The sequence below is a fragment of the Canis lupus genome, chromosome 16 (assembly GCF_048164855.1).
Source record: "Canis lupus baileyi chromosome 16, mCanLup2.hap1, whole genome shotgun sequence".
In the NCBI taxonomy this organism is placed as follows: domain Eukaryota; kingdom Metazoa; phylum Chordata; class Mammalia; order Carnivora; family Canidae; genus Canis; species Canis lupus.
The window spans coordinates 37311764-37330165 of record NC_132853.1 but is presented as its reverse complement, the minus strand read 5'-3'; the positions used below and the strand labels follow the sequence as shown (position 1 = coordinate 37330165).

General features: G+C 55.0%; 1 protein-coding gene across 1 annotated transcript; it reads left to right on the top strand.

Moving 5' to 3' along the window:
• The first annotated feature begins 685 nt into the window (after positions 1-685).
• On the top strand, positions 686-17773 carry GPR179 (G protein-coupled receptor 179). Its single transcript, XM_072780301.1, has 11 exons — positions 686-1747; positions 3004-3112; positions 5132-5219; positions 5611-5846; positions 6886-6954; positions 7335-7444; positions 7766-8001; positions 8193-8331; positions 9001-9106; positions 9670-9816; positions 11071-17773. The coding sequence occupies exons 1-11, from the start codon at positions 954-956 to the stop codon at positions 16174-16176; spliced, it is 7140 nt and encodes a 2379-aa protein (XP_072636402.1). The 5' UTR covers positions 686-953; the 3' UTR covers positions 16177-17773.
• The last annotated feature ends 629 nt before the right edge of the window (positions 17774-18402 follow it).

The window sequence follows — 18402 nt, the reverse complement described above, 5'->3', positions numbered from 1 at the left end:
GGGGAAGTCCTTTTACCTCTCTGGGTCTTGGATTCCACCTCTCTAATGAGGCTTTATTAATGTCTCTGAGGTTGAGTAACAGGGTCATAGGAGTTTGACCAGGGCCAGCGTGGAGAGTCAGAGCTCCAGGTTTGAGTCTCAACGTGAGCAACTATGTGATCTCAGGTGAGTCTCTGAGCTCAATGTCTGCATCTGTGAAATGGGGATAAGAATATTGACCTTATATATGTGCTAGTGGGGAAGATTCCTTGAGATAACACACAGGAAAAACACTTTATAAACTGCCGCAGTTTGTCCAAGATCCACTGTGGTTATATCAGGCTCTCTTCTCCACCCTTGCCACCCCAATCTCAAATTCCGGTTCAGCAGCACTGTGTCAGGGGGGTACAGGCAGTCAGAGCAGATTGCCAGGAGCTGAAGCTTGGCCCTAGATCATGCCCGTCGCAATCGCTGCCAGGAGGCTGAGTGGAGCAGAGGGGTGGAGAGAGGGGCACAGCTCATCTGCGGTTGCTATGGTGCCCCATCCTGGATTTGCCCATCTCTCCTAATGGAGCAAAGGGCAGAGGGAGGGAGAGAACGACTGGTCTCTCTCTCCCCTCCCATTTCTCTCTCCGTGGAGCCCGATGTGTGATGGGGAGTGGGGGGAGGGAGCCTCGATGCTGGATGAGAGGAGGAGGGAAGAGGGGTGGTGCCAGGATTAAGAGGGTTTGCAATGGGGGGTCACACTGACAGAGGAGGGGCAAAGCCCTCATGCCTACATCTAGAAGCCAGCTGATGACGTTAGAGAGCAGGAAAAACAGGCAAGACAGCGCAGTGTGAGAGAGAGGGGGAGAGAGGAAGAGAGAAAGCCAGGATAGGAGGCGTGGAGCCAGCCAGCCTCTGCCTGGGCTCTCCTGAGCCACCAGATTCCCCAGGCAGCCTGGACCACAAGGTACCCGAGAACTGCCTTGAGGATGGGCACCAGGGTAGTGGTCTCACCCCACCCTGTGTGGGGGCTGCTGGGCTGCTGTTTCCTCTGCAGCTGGGCTCTGGGGGGTCCGCGGCCCTCCCGCTCTCTGCCACCTCTGTCCTCCCAAGTCAGACTGGGGTCTGTGCCCATGTGGGTGCCCCCAGAGAGGGCTGAGGCAGCCCTGGCTTTTCTCTACTCTGGTGATGCCCAACAGCTGTTGGGGGCTAATTGCAGTGAGCGCTACGAAGCCCATGGCGCAGGAGCCAGACCAGGGCTCCCCCCAGTCCTATGGAGGGCAGCAGGCACCCTCGTCCAGGCTGCTAATTTCCTCAACATGCTGCTACAAGCCAACGACATCCGTGAGTCCAGTGTGGAGGAGGATGTGGAGTGGTACCAGGCACTGGTCCGCAGTGTGGCCGAGGGGGACCCAAGGGCATACCGGGCTTTTCTGACCTTTGACCCTCCACCAGGGGCCAGCCACCTGCAGCTGGCCCTGCAGGCCACCCGGATGGGGGAGGAGACCATCCTTCAAGACTTGTCTGGGAGCAGAGTACAGAAGGAGAGCCCTACCCGGGCCCCGGACACCTCTTCCCTACAGAAGCGAGTGCTGACCAATGACCTAGGGAGCCTCGGCAGCCCCAAGTGGCCACAGGGGGATGGCTATGTGGGGGACATGCAGCATGTGAAGCTATCTCCTCCCTTTCTGGAATGCCAGGAGGGTCGGCTCCGTCCTGGCTGGCTTATCACACTTTCTGCCACCTTCTATGGACTCAAGCCAGACCTCAGCCCAGAGGTCAGGTAAGTAGGTTTGTGCAGTATTTGACGCATTTGTGGGTATGTGAGGGTGGGGGCCTCAAGTCCAGCCAGCTGTGAGTGGGCCATTTGGCACACGCATATGTATCTGGGGGGCACAGATGTGTCTATTTGCATTCAGCTGTGTATATTTGCAGTTGACTCTGGGAATCCGTAACTGTCTGTTAACACATACAGGTGTGAGTGTACATAGTGTTATGAATCAATCCACTTATCCATAGGTATACACATAGGCGTGTGTACAGCTGGGCATAGGTCTTGGCCCCCAGATTATAGAAGGCAGGAGAGGGTATGGTGTGGATGACAGTGATAGGCCATGTGTGAGCTGTCTTGGGGGAGCCAGGTGGGCACTCCAGGAGTCAAACCTGCTGCTCTCTAGCAATCTAGAGCTACAAAAGGAGGTTTCTCCAAGGGAAGAAAAGTTCTTCAGGAGGAAGCTTGGAACCATTGCCCTTTCTGTTTAGGAGTTGGCCAGGTCCCCAGGGTCACTCCCAATGGCTATATTCTTACATGAAGTAGGTTCCAGTCCTGCCTGTCCTGCCTGGTACCCTTCAAATAACTGAGTTCCTCCTGCAACCAGAATAAAGAGGTGATTGGGAGCCCTGGTGGGAAAGAGGAAGCAAATGGGCACAGAATTGCAAGGCGTGCAACAATCCACATTGTTTTTCCAGCTATGTGTCCCTATTCATTGCTCTCAGCAGGCTCTCCCTCCTGCCAGCCAGCAGCCTGGCTCCTATCCAGCTCTACCCACTCAGCCCAGAGCAGGGGTTGGGAGCACTTAGGCCAGGCAGCTCCATTCCATAGTTCCTTTGCTGTGATCAATTCTGATCTGGTTTGGCCAGAGTGAGGGGGTGGTTAATAGCTGAGCTCTGTGTGTGTGTGTGTCTATACATGCAGTGGAGAAGTGTGGAAATCTCCTTTGGACAGATCATCAGAGCCCCAGCTCCCCACATGTCTTGACATGCTCCCTCCCTTTACCCATTGATAGAAACCAGGAAATGCTAGGATGTTGAAAAGCTGAGGGATTTGGGGGAACAACCTCCAGGGAAGAAGATTTGCCCACAGAAACAGGATGAAAAGCACTGGAGAAATGGAAAGCAGGTGTGCCCTCTGTCCTGACACACTGTAATCACTAGGCTAAAGCTTGTGAAGCTTGCATTGCTCCCTAGTCTGGGGCCCAGAGACACATATCCACCTTGGCATCCTTCACTGTACTCCTAACTGCCAATTCACTGCCCTAGGGGGCAGGTGCAGATGGACGTGGATCTTCAGAGTGTGGACATCAATCAGTGTGCCAGCGGGCCAGGCTGGTACTCTAACACACACATGTGTGATCTCAACAGCACCCAGGTGAGGATAAGAAGGATGGTGGGGTGGGGCACTGGGGTCCTGCCTCCCTTTCTCTTTCCCCATCACTGCTATCACCCAGCTCCCAGGAGAAACTAACGAAAGCCTTAGGCTTCAGGGGCATCCCTAGTGATGAGAGAGCAGAAATGAGATACCAGGCATTTTATTTATTTTATTTTTATTTTTTTAAGATTTTATTTATTGATTTATTTATTTGAAATAGTGAGCATGAGGTGAGGGGCATGGGCAGAGGGACAGACTCCCCACTGAGCAGGGAGCCCATCCCAGGACCCTGAGATCATGACCTGAGCTGAAGTCAGATGCTTAACCCATTGAGCCACCCAGGTGCCCTGAGAAACCAGGCTTTCTAAAAATGAGGACACTTACTGTCAAAAAATACCTCAATAAAAAATAAAAACTAGGGACACCTGGGTGGCTCAGTGGTTGAGTGTCTGCCTTCATCTGCCTTTGGCTTAGGTCGTGATCCTGGGGTCCTGGGATCAAGTGCCGCATCAGGCTCCCTGTGGGGAGCCTGCTTCTCCCTCTGCCTATGTCTCTGCCTTTCTCTCTGTGTTTCTCATGAATAAATAAAATCTTTAAAAGAATAAATAAAAACTAAAAATACAAAAAAGTAAATTCAGAAATGATATGTTGACGGTCATTTCTGAGAAATTCCCAAATCCTCCTGCTTGAGACATAATAGGCACTAAAGTTGAATGAATAATTAAAAATATGAGCATCGAAAAGGAAAAATAAGGGGGCACCTGGCTAGCTCAGCCCGTAGAGCATGTGACTCTTGATCTTTGGGGGCTGGAGTTCAAGCCCCATGTTGGGTGTAGAGTCTACATACAAAAAAAAGAAAAAGTGAGGACACTTACAGCCTACCCCCCATCTGCTCCTGAAGACAGCCACCCTCATTCCTTGAAATCTCAGTATGCCTCCCTGCCTGCTCTCCCTTTTGGTACTGGGTACTCTAGGATCCATCCCCAGGACTGCTTCCTGAGCCCCTATTAATCATCCCTTTCCCTTCTCCTGGACCACATTGTCCATGTTGACCGAGCTCTGGGTTCCTAAGTGCAATTGTTGGTTGAGGTGTGGGAGGAATCTAACCAAAGAAGGAACTTGAAGAGCTCTGGGACTGGTAAAGGTGATGGAACCCAAGCCAGATGCCAACAGAATCAAAGCCATGGATGTAGGAGAATCTGGATGATGGGAGGCAATGGCTGGTAATCCTGCAAGTCCAGGACTGAGAAACCGGGAGGCCAGTGAACTAATCCTCTCCACAGTTGCACTTGACTGTGTGTTGTTCCTGAGCTGAACCGAAGCCAAAGCAAACCCTGCAGCCTACTGGGAGGTGGGGCAGGTTCGGGCATCTGTCGCTCTTTGGGACACTTGCCTTCGGAACTGTAAGTCCAGGGATGGAGAAGGGCTCCCATTATGCAGTGCATTATTAAACCCAGCCACATTATGTCTCAATATGCGTTGGTCTGATTGTGCAGACTGTGGCAGGAACATAGCGCATTCTAGTGCTCCAGGCAAGAAGGGAAGCTGAGCCACAGTTTCAGAAGTACCCACCCTATAACTTTTCTAGGTGAAGTCAGGTGCTGGATATGGAATCTCGCAAGGCAGACCCCTTCCTCTGCCCCACTGCTCTGTCTCAAGCCACTGCCTACAGCAGATCTGACCTCATCCATGTGCTCATTTTCCCTGCCTGGCTCAGAGGTCTGCTCCATCCCCTGCTGGGCAAACATCAATGGATGGAGGTGGAATAAAGAGCTGGCCTTGGCATCCCACCAGCCTGGCATTAGCATGGCATTAGGGCTGAGGAAAGCAGTCCTGTGCCAAAGCCAGATGGCCCCTGGTAGGGGAAGCTGCTCCTCCGTGGGGGCCTTTTAAACCCACCTGTGAGCCAAAGAGGGAGGCTGATGGGAACCTTTGAAGCATGATGTAGGCATATAGGTGTGATTGGACTATATATGGAAAGTCCCATATAAATACCTATCATGTTTGTCATCCCCACAGTGTGTCCCCTTGGAGAGTCGGGGCTTTGTCCTTGGCCACTACCTTTGCCGCTGCCGACCCGGCTTCTATGGGGCAAGCCACTCTGGGGGTATGTTAACTGTGGTGAGGGCCAGACTGGGCTGGGTGAAGGGGGCATCTGGGGAAAAAAGACTGAGAGTCTTGTGGGGCAAGGGCAGAAGGTTGGGAGAAGCAGGAGACACAGGTAGGATCCAGTCCAGGGTGCCTTCTAAAGATGAGCCCACAACATGCCAATCTGATCCAAGTTGAACTTACAATGAGCTCTAGCCTAGCATCACCACTTCCTGTTACCAGGTCATCCCCTGGGAACATCCACTTCCTCATTCTTCCCCTGTGCCAGCCCTACCACAGAGGTGACAGACCACAAGCAGGGCAGGGAGAGGGCTCTGGTGACCAGGGGGAGAGAAGGCTGGGGTGCCCCGGCCATGCCCCTCTCCTTGCACCCATCTTGTTCTTTATAGGGTTAGAAGAGAGTGCTGCCCAGCCGACTGGACAATTCGCGTCCTCTCAAGGCAGCTCTGGGAGGCTGCTGCAGTGCCAGCGATGTGCCGAGGGCTGCACCAGCTGCATAGATGCCACGCCGTGCCTGGTGGAGGAAGCCCTGGCGCTGCGGGCAGCACTGCTAGCCTGCCAGGCCTGCTGTATGCTGGCCGTCTTCCTGAGCATGCTGGTCTCCTACCGTTGCCGCCGGAGCAAGGCAAGGAAGGCCCCACATCTCTCTCCAGCACATCCTCCCTATCTTGGGTCCTTAGCATCAACTCGAGACCAGAGACTCCCTAAGACTAGAACTCAGAAGAAATGGGTTCTGGTCTTCATTCTTAATCTAACCCACCATGTGACATTGGGCAAGTGACCCCACTGCCTTTCATTTGCTTCTTCACCTGCAAAATGTAGGTATTGGACCTGATTCACAACACTGTGTAGGCACTGGAGAGAGGTGATCCAGACCCACATGGAGCTCCCAGTGTAACAGAGGAAGCAGGCATATAGAGAATGACAACACAGCAAAACAGAGGCGAGGATAGAAGTGTGTGCTTGTTGTTGTGGCAGCTCAGAGAGAGGACCCCATTAGTTGTCCTGCCTGGGATGGCCTGGGAAAGCCTTTCTGGAGAGCATGACATTTGAGCCAGAATTGAAGGTCAACTGAATGGTTACCAGGCAGAGAAGGGGTTACCTAGACAAATAAGCAGTCTGACCCAAAGTTTGGAGGAATGCGTGAGATTCCCTCTAGCTCCAGCAACTTGTGATTGGAGCCCAGGTCTGCATCAAGGCCCAGGCTGGGACTGGGAGAGGCATGGGCTGGGGGAAGGAACTATGTGCTACCTAGGTCTTGGCCAGACTTAGTGCCAGTGCAGCCAAAGGCCTGGGGTGGGAGTGGGGGGCATGGCTGATATTACAGGGTGAGGCCTTAGCCCAGGGCTACTGAATGACCTTTAAAAGAGGCTGAGGGCAGCCCCGGTGGCGCAGCGGTTTAGCGCCACCTGCAGCCCAAGATGTGATCCTGGATACCCGGGATCTAGTCCCATGTCGGGCTCCCTGCATGGAGCCTGCTTCTCCCTCTGCCTGTGTCTCTGCATCTCTCTCTCTCTCTCTCTCTCTCTCTGTGTGTGTGTGTCTCTCATGAATAAATAAATAAAATCTTAAAAAAAAAAAAAAGGCCGAGATTCTCCCCCATCGTCCAGGCTCTGTCCTCTGGCTGCCCTGCTCACATGCCTCTCTCTTTCCTGGGTTCACAGAGGATCCGAGCCTCTGGAGTTGTCCTGCTGGAAGCCATCCTTTTTGGATCCCTGCTGCTCTACTTCCCTGTGAGTTTGTGGCCAGAATTTGAACCTACCTGATCCCCACCTGGTACCCTCCAAACCCCAGAATCCTTCCTCTTTTCTGCCTTCTTGGGAGATTTGGAGACCTCAAAATCCCTGTGCTCATATCTACAAATGGCAGGCTAGCCTAGTGAGCTCCGGAGCCAAAGAGTTCAGGCTAAAAAGAGCTCTACGGCCTACTGTATGACTTAGAGGACAAATTACCCAACCTCTCTGATACTTCAGCTGCTCCTCTACAGAATGGAGGTGATAGTGCCACAATGGCAAGGCTATTAGGAAGATCAGTGGTGCTCTTAGCTTAGGCCTAGTGCATAGAGGAAGTGCATGGGAGAGCAGTGACTTTTGTCCCCATCCTCCCCAACCAGGTCTTCATCCTGTACTTCAAGCCCAGTGTATTCCGCTGCATCGCTCTCCGCTGGGTCCGGTTGCTGGGTTTTGCCGCTGTCTACGGCACCATTATACTCAAGCTTTATAGGTAGGGTCTGAGGCGGAGCTTGCTCTCGTGCTGCTCACTCCAGGCAGCCCCAGCTCATTTGGGATGGAGTGTTCTTCACAGCCAGACCCTTACCAGCTCTACTCCTCTGTGCACCACCACCCCGTGCCCCAGGCCTGCCCCTATCACCATAGCCCTCCCCAGCATGTAACATTTTGGGGGGCAGGGAGGCAGCAAACCATGGGAAGGACAAGAGAACAGGCATGTGTGGAGGGGAAGGAAGCCATGGGCAGAGGCCAGAGACCTGGCCCCCTCTCCTTGGTCCTCCCCCTATGCCTCTATCCACCATCCACACCCTTGTAGAGTGCTCCAGCTGTTCCTGTCTCGATCGGCCCAGCGGGGCCCCCACCTGAGCGATGGGCGTCTGCTGCAGCGGCTGGGGCTGCTCCTGATGCTAGTGCTGGGCTTCCTGGTGGTGTGGACGGTGGGGGCCCTGGAACGAGGCATCTACACGCCCCTGGTAGCCCGAGGCCACACTCCCACGGGCCGCCACTTCTACCTCTGCCATCACGACCGCTGGGACTACATCATGGTTGTGGGTGAGCTGCTTCTGCTGAGTCCCCCTCACTCTGGCCCTCTCTGCTCTGTACCTCTAGGGGTCCTCCTGACCTGGTCCTCCTGCCTTGTCCCTGGATCCCTGGCCCAGGCTCTCCCCAGCACACCCAACACAGAAAGGGGCCCCATGGCTGCTGGGGTGGTGCCTGACTCTCTGCCCCCTACCTTCCTGCAGCCGAGATGCTGCTCCTGTGCTGGGGCAGCTTTCTCTGCTATGCCACCCGAGCTGTACCCTCAGCCTTCCACGAGCCGCGCTATATGGGCATCGCCCTGCACAATGAGCTGCTGCTCTCTGCTGCCTTCCACACAGCCAGGTGAGGACAGGCCCTCCTGCCTGCGACACCTACCCACCTCACATCACCCTTGCCTCTCCCAGGCCAGGGAACCCCATCTCACAGCCATCCTTGCAGCACAGCTACGCCTCAGCAAGCCAAGGAAAGCCCCCCCACTAGTAGCTCTTTCTTCTCACAGATACCCTTCCTGTACCCCACATTTCACCCAACACCCCAAAAGAGGAAACCCACTCCCAATTCTCCTATTCTTAAGCCACATCTCCCGCATTTCCACCATGCTTCTTCCCACACGTGCTCCATCCTCCCTGGATGGAGCCTTTTCCCTCCCCTTACACATCAGCTGATCCAGCAGTAGACCTGCTATGAATGTTCACAAGGACTTGGTCTTGTGGTGGAGGCAGAAGCAACCCACAGGGCAGTCCATAAGAGAGTTGGGGAGCATGAGTCTGTGCTCTAGGTAACCAGAGTAGTCTGGGAGGGCTTCTTGGAGGTGGGTGTTAACATGAGCCTTGAGGTAGGATCTACATCCTAGAGAGGGCCTGAAGAAGGAAAAGTGCCCTTTACAACCCACCCAGAACCTCTATGGAGATCAGGGCTGGGGTTGGGGGATGAGCGAGTAAGACAGGTGGGGGTGGGGTGGGGAAGAGGTCACTCCCACCCACAGCTAACATTCCCCTCCCTCACCCTCAGGTTTGTGCTGGTTCCTTCCCTGCACCCAGACTGGACCCTGCTCCTCTTCTTCTTCCACACCCACAGCACGGTCACCACCACACTGGCTCTGATCTTCATTCCTAAGGTGAGGTCTTTCCCATCCTGGTTGTGAGCCAAACCCCAACCTCTTTGTAAGGGGAACCGTGGAGCTGCTGCAACTGCAGCGCCCTCTCCAGGCCAGAGTGAGGATGACACCCTGGGGTGAGTGGGCTGAGCCACACGGGGCTGGAGGAGGAGCCCGCTTGGGGTGGGGGTTGGGAGGAAGCTACTGTATCTCTGCCTCCCATCTCAGGGCTGGAAATCAGAGCTAGGGCTGGAGGGGTCCTTGTTACCCAACCAACGGTTTAGTTTGATGGACTCTGAAAAACCAACTTGGAAGCAGTTACAGAGAGAGAGGTCCGGGAGCTGAAGGACACAGCTAGGAATTGTCAGCTGTGTAGGACACCCCCCTCCCCAGTCTCTGAGCTAAAGAAAATCAGGGAGAATAACAAGGAGCAAAACTCTTCATGCCATTGGGATTGCGAATTAGAGAGGGAGGTGAAGATGCACAAAGATGGATTCCATGGGGCAGGTGGGAAGCAGAGTAAAGAGGGAGCCAAGTTGACTCTTACCCCCACCCCTGCCCCCTGTCACACCCACCTTGGTCAGTTCCAGAGGCCGGGGGCTCCTCCCCGAGAGGAGATGGTGGATGAGGTGTACGAGGATGAGCTGGACCTGCAGCGCTCAGGCTCCTACCTGGACAGCAGCATTGCCTCAGCCTGGAGTGAGCGCAGCCTGGACCCTGGAGACATTCGGGTATGTGCTGCCCTCTGTGCCTCCTTCGGTTGCAAAATCACTCCTGTCCTGCCACCTGGGCTGTGTACCACTGCAGGTCCCCTCTCTGGCCCCTAGCTTTCCCTCTAAGACCTGCCCTCCCTCCATTCTCCATTATTGGCTTAGGCTGCTTCCCCTGACCCTGTTCAGAGGAGGTCATACACCACCCAGAGGCCTAGAACCAAATCCCTGAGGTCCAGGCCACTTGACAAGTAAGAGCTCACTCCCACTCAGCAGGGGCATTGTGAGGGGCAGACTAAGAAGCCCTACAGGGCCCAGCACACTTGGGCCAGCTATGGGACTACCAGAGATTTCCACAGCGGGATACCCATTCCCTGGACCTGGCAGTCTTAGAGTCTTACATCAGGAGAGCATCTTTGCTCTTCTTTTTCTGCTTAGGGTGTCACATCACAGCACCCAAATGACAAGCTCAGTGGGTAGAAAATAAGGAAACCTGGTGGTCTAAGCCTGTTGTTTCATAAGATCTAAGGTGTGGGAAAAACCTCGGGAAGCCACTTTGTCCGTTCCCTTCATCTCCACGGGGGCCACCTGTATACCTGACTTGTTTTCCTCTCCTAATTCCCCTCCTTGTCCCGACCGCCTCTGCCTGTCCTTCCCTGCCCCAACCCTGTGTCCTCCTCACTGTCTGGACTCTGCCCCCCTGGGAACAGGCTTACACTGAGGCCCCAGCCGAGCAGGGCAGAGCCACCCTGGAACCTCCACTTTGTGGAGCAGCACCCAGTCTCTCTCCCGATGCTGGCTCTGGGGAGAGATCCAAAGTATGAGACTCTCAATGTCCCATTCCCTCACTTGCACCTGAATATGGCACTTTTCACACCATCAATCTCACGGGATCCTCCTAAGGAAGCTAACAGCAGGCAGCGGGCTCTTGTTACTTCATAGAAGCAGAGGCTCCCAGCGCTCTAGAAAATAGCCTTCGGGCACATGCTGGGCCAGGAGCCTCGAACCCAGGCTTCCTGGCCCCTCATCAGACCCAGCGCCCCAGGGGAAAGAGTGCACCTGCACCCACAGAGCTGAGTGGACGTGACTCAGGGTGGACGGGGTGGGTTCTGAGAATTTTCAAAGCAGGGAGGGAATCAACTTGGTGAGGAAGAGATGCTCCGGAGAAAATGGTGCAGATAATGGCTGGGGGCAGAGGCAGGGCAGCCAGAAGCCGGAGGTTCGCTGTCCATGACAGTGGGATCTGCTCTCCTCACGCCCCCCCCCGCCCCCCAGGACGAGCTAAAGAAGCTCTACGCCCAGCTGGAAGTCCACAAGACCAAGGAAATGGCCGCGAACAACCCGCACCTGCCTAAAAAGCGGGGCAGCTCGCGCCAGGGCCTGGGCCGCTCCTTCATGAGGTACCTGGCCGAGTTCCCAGAGGCCCTGGCCCGCCAGCACTCCCGGGATTCGGGCTCCCCCAGCCGCAGCAGCCTGCCCGGCTCCTCGCGCCGCCGGCTCCTCAGCTCCGGCCTCCAGGAGTCCGAAGGGCCCCCGCCCCTGCGCAAGTCCCGCAGCACCTACGACCACGACCGCCGCGGCCACCACCGGGATCAGGACCCGCCGCTCCTCGACTCGCTGCTGCGGAGGAAGCTGGCCAAGAAGGCCTCAAGGGAAAGCAGGGAGAGTCGGGAGTCAGGGGAGGGGCCCCCCGCCCTGGGCTTCAGGTCAGCCAGTGCCCACAACCTGACGGTGGGCGAGAGGCTCCCCAGGGCCCGGCCCGCGCCGCTGCAGAAGTCCCTGAGCGTGGTGGCAGGCTCCCGGGAAAAGGCCCTGCTCGTGGCCAGCCAGGCCTACCTGGAGGAGACCTATCGGCAGGCCAAGGAGCGAGAGGAGAGAAAGAAGGCCGAGGCAGCCTCGGCGAGCCCCGGGAGGAGGCCGTCGGCCAGGAGGCTGGAGCGAGCTCAAAGGGCCCCCCTGTCAGCCCCACCCTCCCCAGCCAAGAGCCGCAGTGTGGACAGCTCCCACACCACCGGGAGGCTTCAGGAGGAGGCTGCCAGAAGGCTGCCTCACCCACCTGTCCGGCACCAGGTCTCCACACCCATCATGGCCCTGTCTGGAACCTGCCCGGGAGAGCCAAGGATGCTATCTCCCACCTCCACCTTGGCTCCAGCTCTGATACCAGCTCCAGCCCCAGCCACGACCCCGGTCCCGGTCCCAGTCCTGACCTCGGTCCCCGTCCCTGCCCTGGCACCAGTCCCGGTACCCCCCCAAAGCCCCAGCTTACTCACCTTCATCTGCCCCTGGGAGAATGCAGAACTGCCAGTCAAGAAAGGAAATGTGGCTCAGGAAGTTCCCTCAGGCCCAGAGCGAAGCAGCCTGTCCCCTGCCCCAGCTCGGGCCAAGCTCTGGAGAGCCCTCTCTGTTGCAGTCGAAAGAAGGGGCACTGGAGAGAATGGGGTGGACATAGAGGATGGACGTGTCCAAGGGGGAGTTGATGAGGGGGACGAGGACAAGCCCAAGGTCTTCTCTAAATCCCACAGCCTCAAGACCCCTGTTCAGCAGGGCTCCATGCACAGCCTAGGCTTGGCTATCAAAGCGCTGACCCGTTCTCGGAGCACTCACAAAGAGAAGGAGAGCAGGGAAGAGAGTCCCGAGACCGAGAAGGGAAGAGCTTCAGGAGAGGGTGTGGGGGCGTGCCCCAGGTCTCCCAGGCTAGGCCGGCCCAAGGCGGTGAGTAAGCAGGCTGCCCTTGCACCCTGCGAGGATGAGGAGTCCCTCCAGAACCAACAGAACGCTCACACCAGCAGAATGCTTCAAGTCTGTCACCAGGAGGGCAGCAGGGAACAAGCTGACAGAGGTAGGAGGCCATCCCAGGGTCCAGGGGAGGGGAAAGTAGAGAGAGTGGGTAAAGCCAGGTCTGCTACACTGACACAAGCCAGGCAGGGCACGGTTGGGGACAAAAGCACTGAGCGAGCAAAAGAAGCCGCTGTGGCGGGGCGGGAACTGCTCAGAGCTGGCTTTCAGTCCCTAGGCAATGCTGACCGCAGGGTAACAGAGGTACGCCCCTGGGAAGTCACAGAGTCAGAAGTGTGGCAGCCTGACAGTAGCAACAAGGCCCAGATCTGCCCCTGGGAGGTGAGCGAGGGAGCCCCTGAGAAGGGGGCATTACGACAAGATCTAGATGACACTCAAGAGAGAGGGAAAGCCTCAGGAAAGCCAGAGCCCCAAAATGTGGTTGTTGCTCGGAAAAAGCCAGAGAGGCTGGTCAGAGGGCAGGAGGCCATATGTCCCTGGGAGGGTACCGATCCTGGGAGTCAGTCCCCTCGGTCAGCCTCTCAGGACTCTGATAGAGCCAAGGGCAAGTCTGAGGCAGTGGGCAGAACAGAAGCTAGAGGGATGGAGAAGCATCAGCAGGAAGCCATTAGCCCCGAAGTTCATCCACCTGACATTGCAGAGCTCTGCCCCTGGGAAGCATGTGAGGGAAAGAATGGGAAACCATTCCAGGAGGGAGTGAAGAAGCTTCCCCAGGAAAAGCAGGAAACCTCCAAGAAAGCTACTTTCTGGAAAGAACAGAAACTGAGTGGAGACTTGGAGTCTTTTTGTCCATGGGAGAGGACAGATTTCCGGGGTCCCTCAGCAGTCTCTACCCCAGTCCTGGGAACTGCAGGGTGCTCCGGGAGCTTGGGCAGTAGCATCTCGGAGGTGTGTCCATGGGAGTCAGGAGATGCTCCTATCAGGAAAGCAGAGATCTGTCCCTGGGAGCTGGGTGATGAGGTAGCAGGAAAGGAAATGCTAAGTCAGGGGACAAGTGGAGAATTTCTCCAGGAAAAGGGGAAGGCCTCCAGAAAAGGGCTCTTTGGAGAGATGGGAGAACAAACTGGGAAGGCAGTGGAGAAAAGTCATCAACAGCAGGAGTCAGTGTGTCCCCCAGAGAGTAGAGCCCTTGGGCCCTCCAGCCCACGTCTAGATAATTCCTCAGCCAAAGTTGGTGGCCAACTCTTTAGCAATGGAGGAAGAGCAATGCAGGTAGGTCCCCAGGGAGATTCCAGGCCAGAGCTAAAGGAAGTAACACCTGCCAGGGCAGAACTCTGTCCCTGGGAGGTAAATGAAAGAATAAGAGAGGACTGGACAACGGGCCAGACAACAAAAGCAGGAGGATCTCAAAAGGATGTGGAGAAAGCACCTGGAACATCAGGGATGAGAGATGGCACACCTTGGGAGAAGCCCAAGGAACAGATCCCAAAGCAGGAAGCAGTCTGTCCTTGGGAGAACGTGGACCCTGGCAGCTTCTCCCCACAGCTGGGCTCTCAAGACACAGATGGACCCAAAGCCAGTTTTCATACATCAGGCAAGGTGGGAAGTAAAACTGCCGAGGTCTGTCCATGGGATGCGGAGGACACTGTGCCTGCCGAGAAGGCTGAGGTCTGTCCCTGGGAGGTGAGTGCTGAAGCAAGGCAGGAAAGGGCTTTGGGAGTTGAGGCCACTAGGAAATTTCCAAATGACACAGGAAAGGCTTCTGCGGGTCCCGGACCCAGTGAGACAGCTGTTACTGCTTTGAAGATGCCAGAGAGGCCAGCCTGGGAGCGAGAGGTGGCCTGTCCCTGGGAAAGCTTGGATCCAGGCAGCTCCTCTTGGCATTCTGACACTCTGGGCACTGACAGACCAAAAGCTGGATTCCAGGAGCTAGACCGGGTGGGCTGCAGGGCAGCTGAGGTGTGTCCCTGGGAAGCGGAGGAAGCACCTACCAGTGAGAAAGCCAAGATCTGTCCCTGGGAGGTGAATGAAGGAGCTCCTGGGATGGGATTGGAACAAGAGAGCGGAGGTGACTCAGCAAGGCAGGGGGAGAAAACTCTAGAAAAGGAGAGACTCACCTCCTCCGGAGAAGATATATCAAATCAGGAGACAAAACAGAGTCAAGAGCAGGAAGCTATTTGTCCTTGGGAGGACTTGAGGGAACCCCCTGCTCAGGGTGCTGAGGTCTCAGACTCGTCTCTCAGCATGAGTAGCAAAGTGGCAGAGGGATGTTCCTTGGAGGTAAGGAATAAGGCAGCAGAGAAAGGGGACCTGACACAAGACCCAAAGATGGGTTCCCTCCCACAACACAAAACCCCAGACAAAGCCTCATCTTCAACGGCAGGAGAATTCACTACTGAAAATGAGAGGGAAGCAAGCCACGAGCTACAATCGATCTGTCCATGGGAAAGTGGGGCCCCAGCCAGTGCTTTCTCCCCCCCAGACAGTCAGTGCCGTAACCTACCTAAAGCTGGCTCTCAGGGACTGGCTGAGGTGTGCCCGTGGGATGCTCCCACACCTGACAGCAGCGCCAAAGCGGAGATCTGCCCCTGGGAGGTAACTGAAGGAGTCCCTGACGAAGTAATGGCAAGCCAAGACAGAAAAGGAAAACCTCCAGAGGAGAAAGAGAAAGCCCCAGGAAGACCAGAGCCCAAAGCTGTGGCAGCTCAAGAAAAGCCAGAGAGGGCTGATGGGAGAAAGGAGGCAGTGTGTCCCTGGGAGAGGCAAGATTGTGGGGCTCCGTCTCCACAGCCAGCCCCACGAGCTGCTGACAGAAGCAAAGGCAGTTCTGAGGTGGCAGGCAGTGTGGGGGCCAAGGTGGCAGAAATGTGTCCGTGGGAAGCAGAAGAGGCTCCTGCTAAAGCAGTGGAAATCTGCCCTTGGGAGGTGAATGAAGAAGCCACAGAGAAAGGGAGACTTGAGCAAGAGGTGGACAGTAAATCCCCAGGACAGGGAGAAATCCTTCAAAAGATAGCACCTGAAGGGAATGAAGAACACTTCCTCAAAGCAGCAGAAGTCAGCAGAGAGCAGGAGACAGTCTGCCCCTGGGAAGATGCAAGTTCAGGGGCACCTGTCCCCCAGCCAGATGCTCCGAATGCTTGCCCACCCAAAGGCAGTCCCCATGGAGCAAGCGGTATGGTGAGCAGGATGGCAGAGCTGTGTCAATGGGAAGTCACAGATCCAGAAGGAAATAAGATAAGGGGCACCATGGCAGACATTTGTGATTGGGAGGGACCTGGAGCCCCCTCTGAGGAATTTGGCCTTTTGGCTTTACCAGCAACTCGGACAGAAATATTTTTCCCCACGGCCCCTGAGAACCCACCATGCCTTTTAGTTCACAGACCTGCAGGCGGCTTACTTCCAGAGAGCAAAAGCCCCCGCCCTGAGGTGAGCAAGGTACCCACCACTTTTACTCCGGAAGGTGCCAGAGAGCTCCAAGGAACTTCAGGACATGGGCCGAGGACTGGCTCAGCCCCAGAACTGAGTCTCCAAGAAGCTGAAGCTCAGGAACCCTCCCTCTTAACTGAAGACCAAGGACAAGTGGCTTCTACAGCTCTACATGAGCAACTCTCCCCTCCAACTGTCTATCCTTGGGACTGCGAGTAACAAATCCATCAGGTGAGGTCAAATGTCAAGTGGCTGGTTTTCAGGAGCCAAGGTCCCTTCCAAGTCCTACACGTTCCCAAAGAGCTCAGGCGGAGACACGTGGCCACTTCCCCTTTCCAACGAGGCCAGAAGTCGACTCATTCCGAAAACAGACTGTACAAGACAGGAGTGGCTTGGACCCCCACACAAAGTCTCACCCTCTCTTTACTTCCCACTCTGGTTCCTGCTCCAGTGAGCAAAGGCCAGACCCTCTGCTTCTAACTAATCCTCCCATCCAGTTAGAGGACTCAACACAAGCTGTGTCTGGATACCCACTTGTAAAGCAAATGTTAAGGATGAAAGAAGTCAGCAGGCCCAGCCCACGTTTTCTCATAAGGAGACCCCCTTTTCTGACCACTTCTTGAGAAGAAATGAACCCATTGAGGTACTGGCAACATTAGAGACTGAAGAGGGCCATCAAAATCACCATGGGCAGCTTGAGAAGCTGCTTACTTCAAGTTCAAAGATAAGTCAGGGGAAAACTTAAATGGCTCAGGAGGGGCCTGAAATGCCTTAATGACCTTGCTGTTTGGACTCTGGATCCTGCCTGGACTCTGGATTCCTGCCGTATTGATCCACATACCTGCCCTGCTTGGCTGCTGATGGAGAGCCGATCAAGCACCCTAACTTCCTAATCAATGTCTGGCCCAAAGCAACACCAGACAGAGCACAAGGAGGAGAGGCAGTGGCTCCTAGTCCCCCTCACACTGGCCAAGCGGAAGCCCTCCCTTCTAGACACCCTCTCCAGTCTAAGGAGTGTGCCCCTTGCTAGCTTTTTCAGATGGCTCCTCCCTACTTCTGCCCCATCTTTTCCATCTGGAGTTCACCTCACTGGCTCATTCTCCTGCCAAGGTCTGAGGGCAGAGGGATGGGCATCACGGAAACACAGAGCCTTCTTAGTGGGCTAGGTTCTATCCTCTCCAGTCAGTTCAGGCTACCTTGCTTAAGTGGTCCTAAGGAACAGTGCTGGAATGAAGATGCTATCAGAGGGAGCTGAGGAAGGCAAAAAGCACTGGTCAATGAAGTCCTGGCATTGGCAGACGTGAGGTGGGAGGGGGAAACAGGCAGACTAAACATGGCAGAGCTTGGCAGGGGCCCTGAGGATGGCAGTCAGCCCACCCTCTAACTGCCCAGATCCTGATGCCATTCACGGGGAAGAAAAAGACAAAACAAGGAGACCAAATACCCAATGGGAAAAAAATGAGTCTGCACATAAATACTCTGGGAAGCTTCAGGACTGCCAGGAAAGTAGCAAAATGCTCCATTTCCAAAAAACAAGGAATGGAAAAACCCCAGCCGTTCTGGAACCAGATGCCCTTGTTCTCATATCTAGCCCCTCCCACCTACCTGGTCCCTTGCCCCGGGATTTCAGAGCAGTAATTAAAGTGTACTGTTGCTCTGGGCTCTGGCTAGTTAACCTCACCGCTGAGAATTTTGCTAAGCACACATCAGAACAATTCCATTGGGTCGAGTCTAGCTCGGAACAGAAAAGTTGTTCCTATAACCCCTGTTGTGAAATAAACCATGGGGAAAAAAAATAAAGAGTGCTTTTCCTTGACCACTGCAGTTAGTTCTAGCTTATTCATTATAATGATCTTCTTTTTCCAATGTTTTTATTTATTTATGGTATTTATTTATTTATTTATATTTATTTATTCATTCATAAGAGACAGAGGCAGGGACACAGGCAGAGGGAGAAGCAGGCACCATGCAGGGAGGCTGACGTGGGACTCGATCTCGGGTCTCCAGGATCATACCCTGGGCCAAAGGCAAATGCTAAACCGCTGAGCCACCCAGGCTGCCCCTTTTCCAATGTTTTTAAATGGGAACAGTAGATGGGTAAGGAAACAAGCACAAGCCTGAGGTAACTACACTATGGCCTCCAGGACTTTGGGGTGTTCTAATTCTCACCCAGTCCCCAGCAACGTGGCTGGCACTGCAGATGGTCTCTGCCTGGTCCTTCAAGCCAATCCTTTATATCTGGGCCATTTGCTCAGCTGGATTTGATCCCAAGGGGAAATGAAAATTGCATTTATCCTCTGGCTCCCCGGTGGCAACTACTGCTTAGCAGCTATTCAGGATTATCTGGAGACAGATCTAGGGGAGTGTGATGAAACAGCTTATTTGAAGTACTGTTTTTACATATTCAGGGAAATCAATCGGTCATGTGCCCAGTGAGGGTGCTCT

Bases quoted from the DNA above. Each gene is read 5' to 3' on its own strand.
- GPR179 (XM_072780301.1), top strand. From the start codon at position 954: ATGGGCACCAGGGTAGTGGTCTCACCCCACCCTGTGTGGGGGCTGCTG. The intron at 3,113-5,131 runs GTGAGGATAAGA...TCATCCCCACAG, and splicing joins GTGATCTCAACAGCACCCAG to TGTGTCCCCTTGGAGAGTCG. The intron at 7,445-7,765 runs GTAGGGTCTGAG...ACACCCTTGTAG, and splicing joins ATTATACTCAAGCTTTATAG to AGTGCTCCAGCTGTTCCTGT.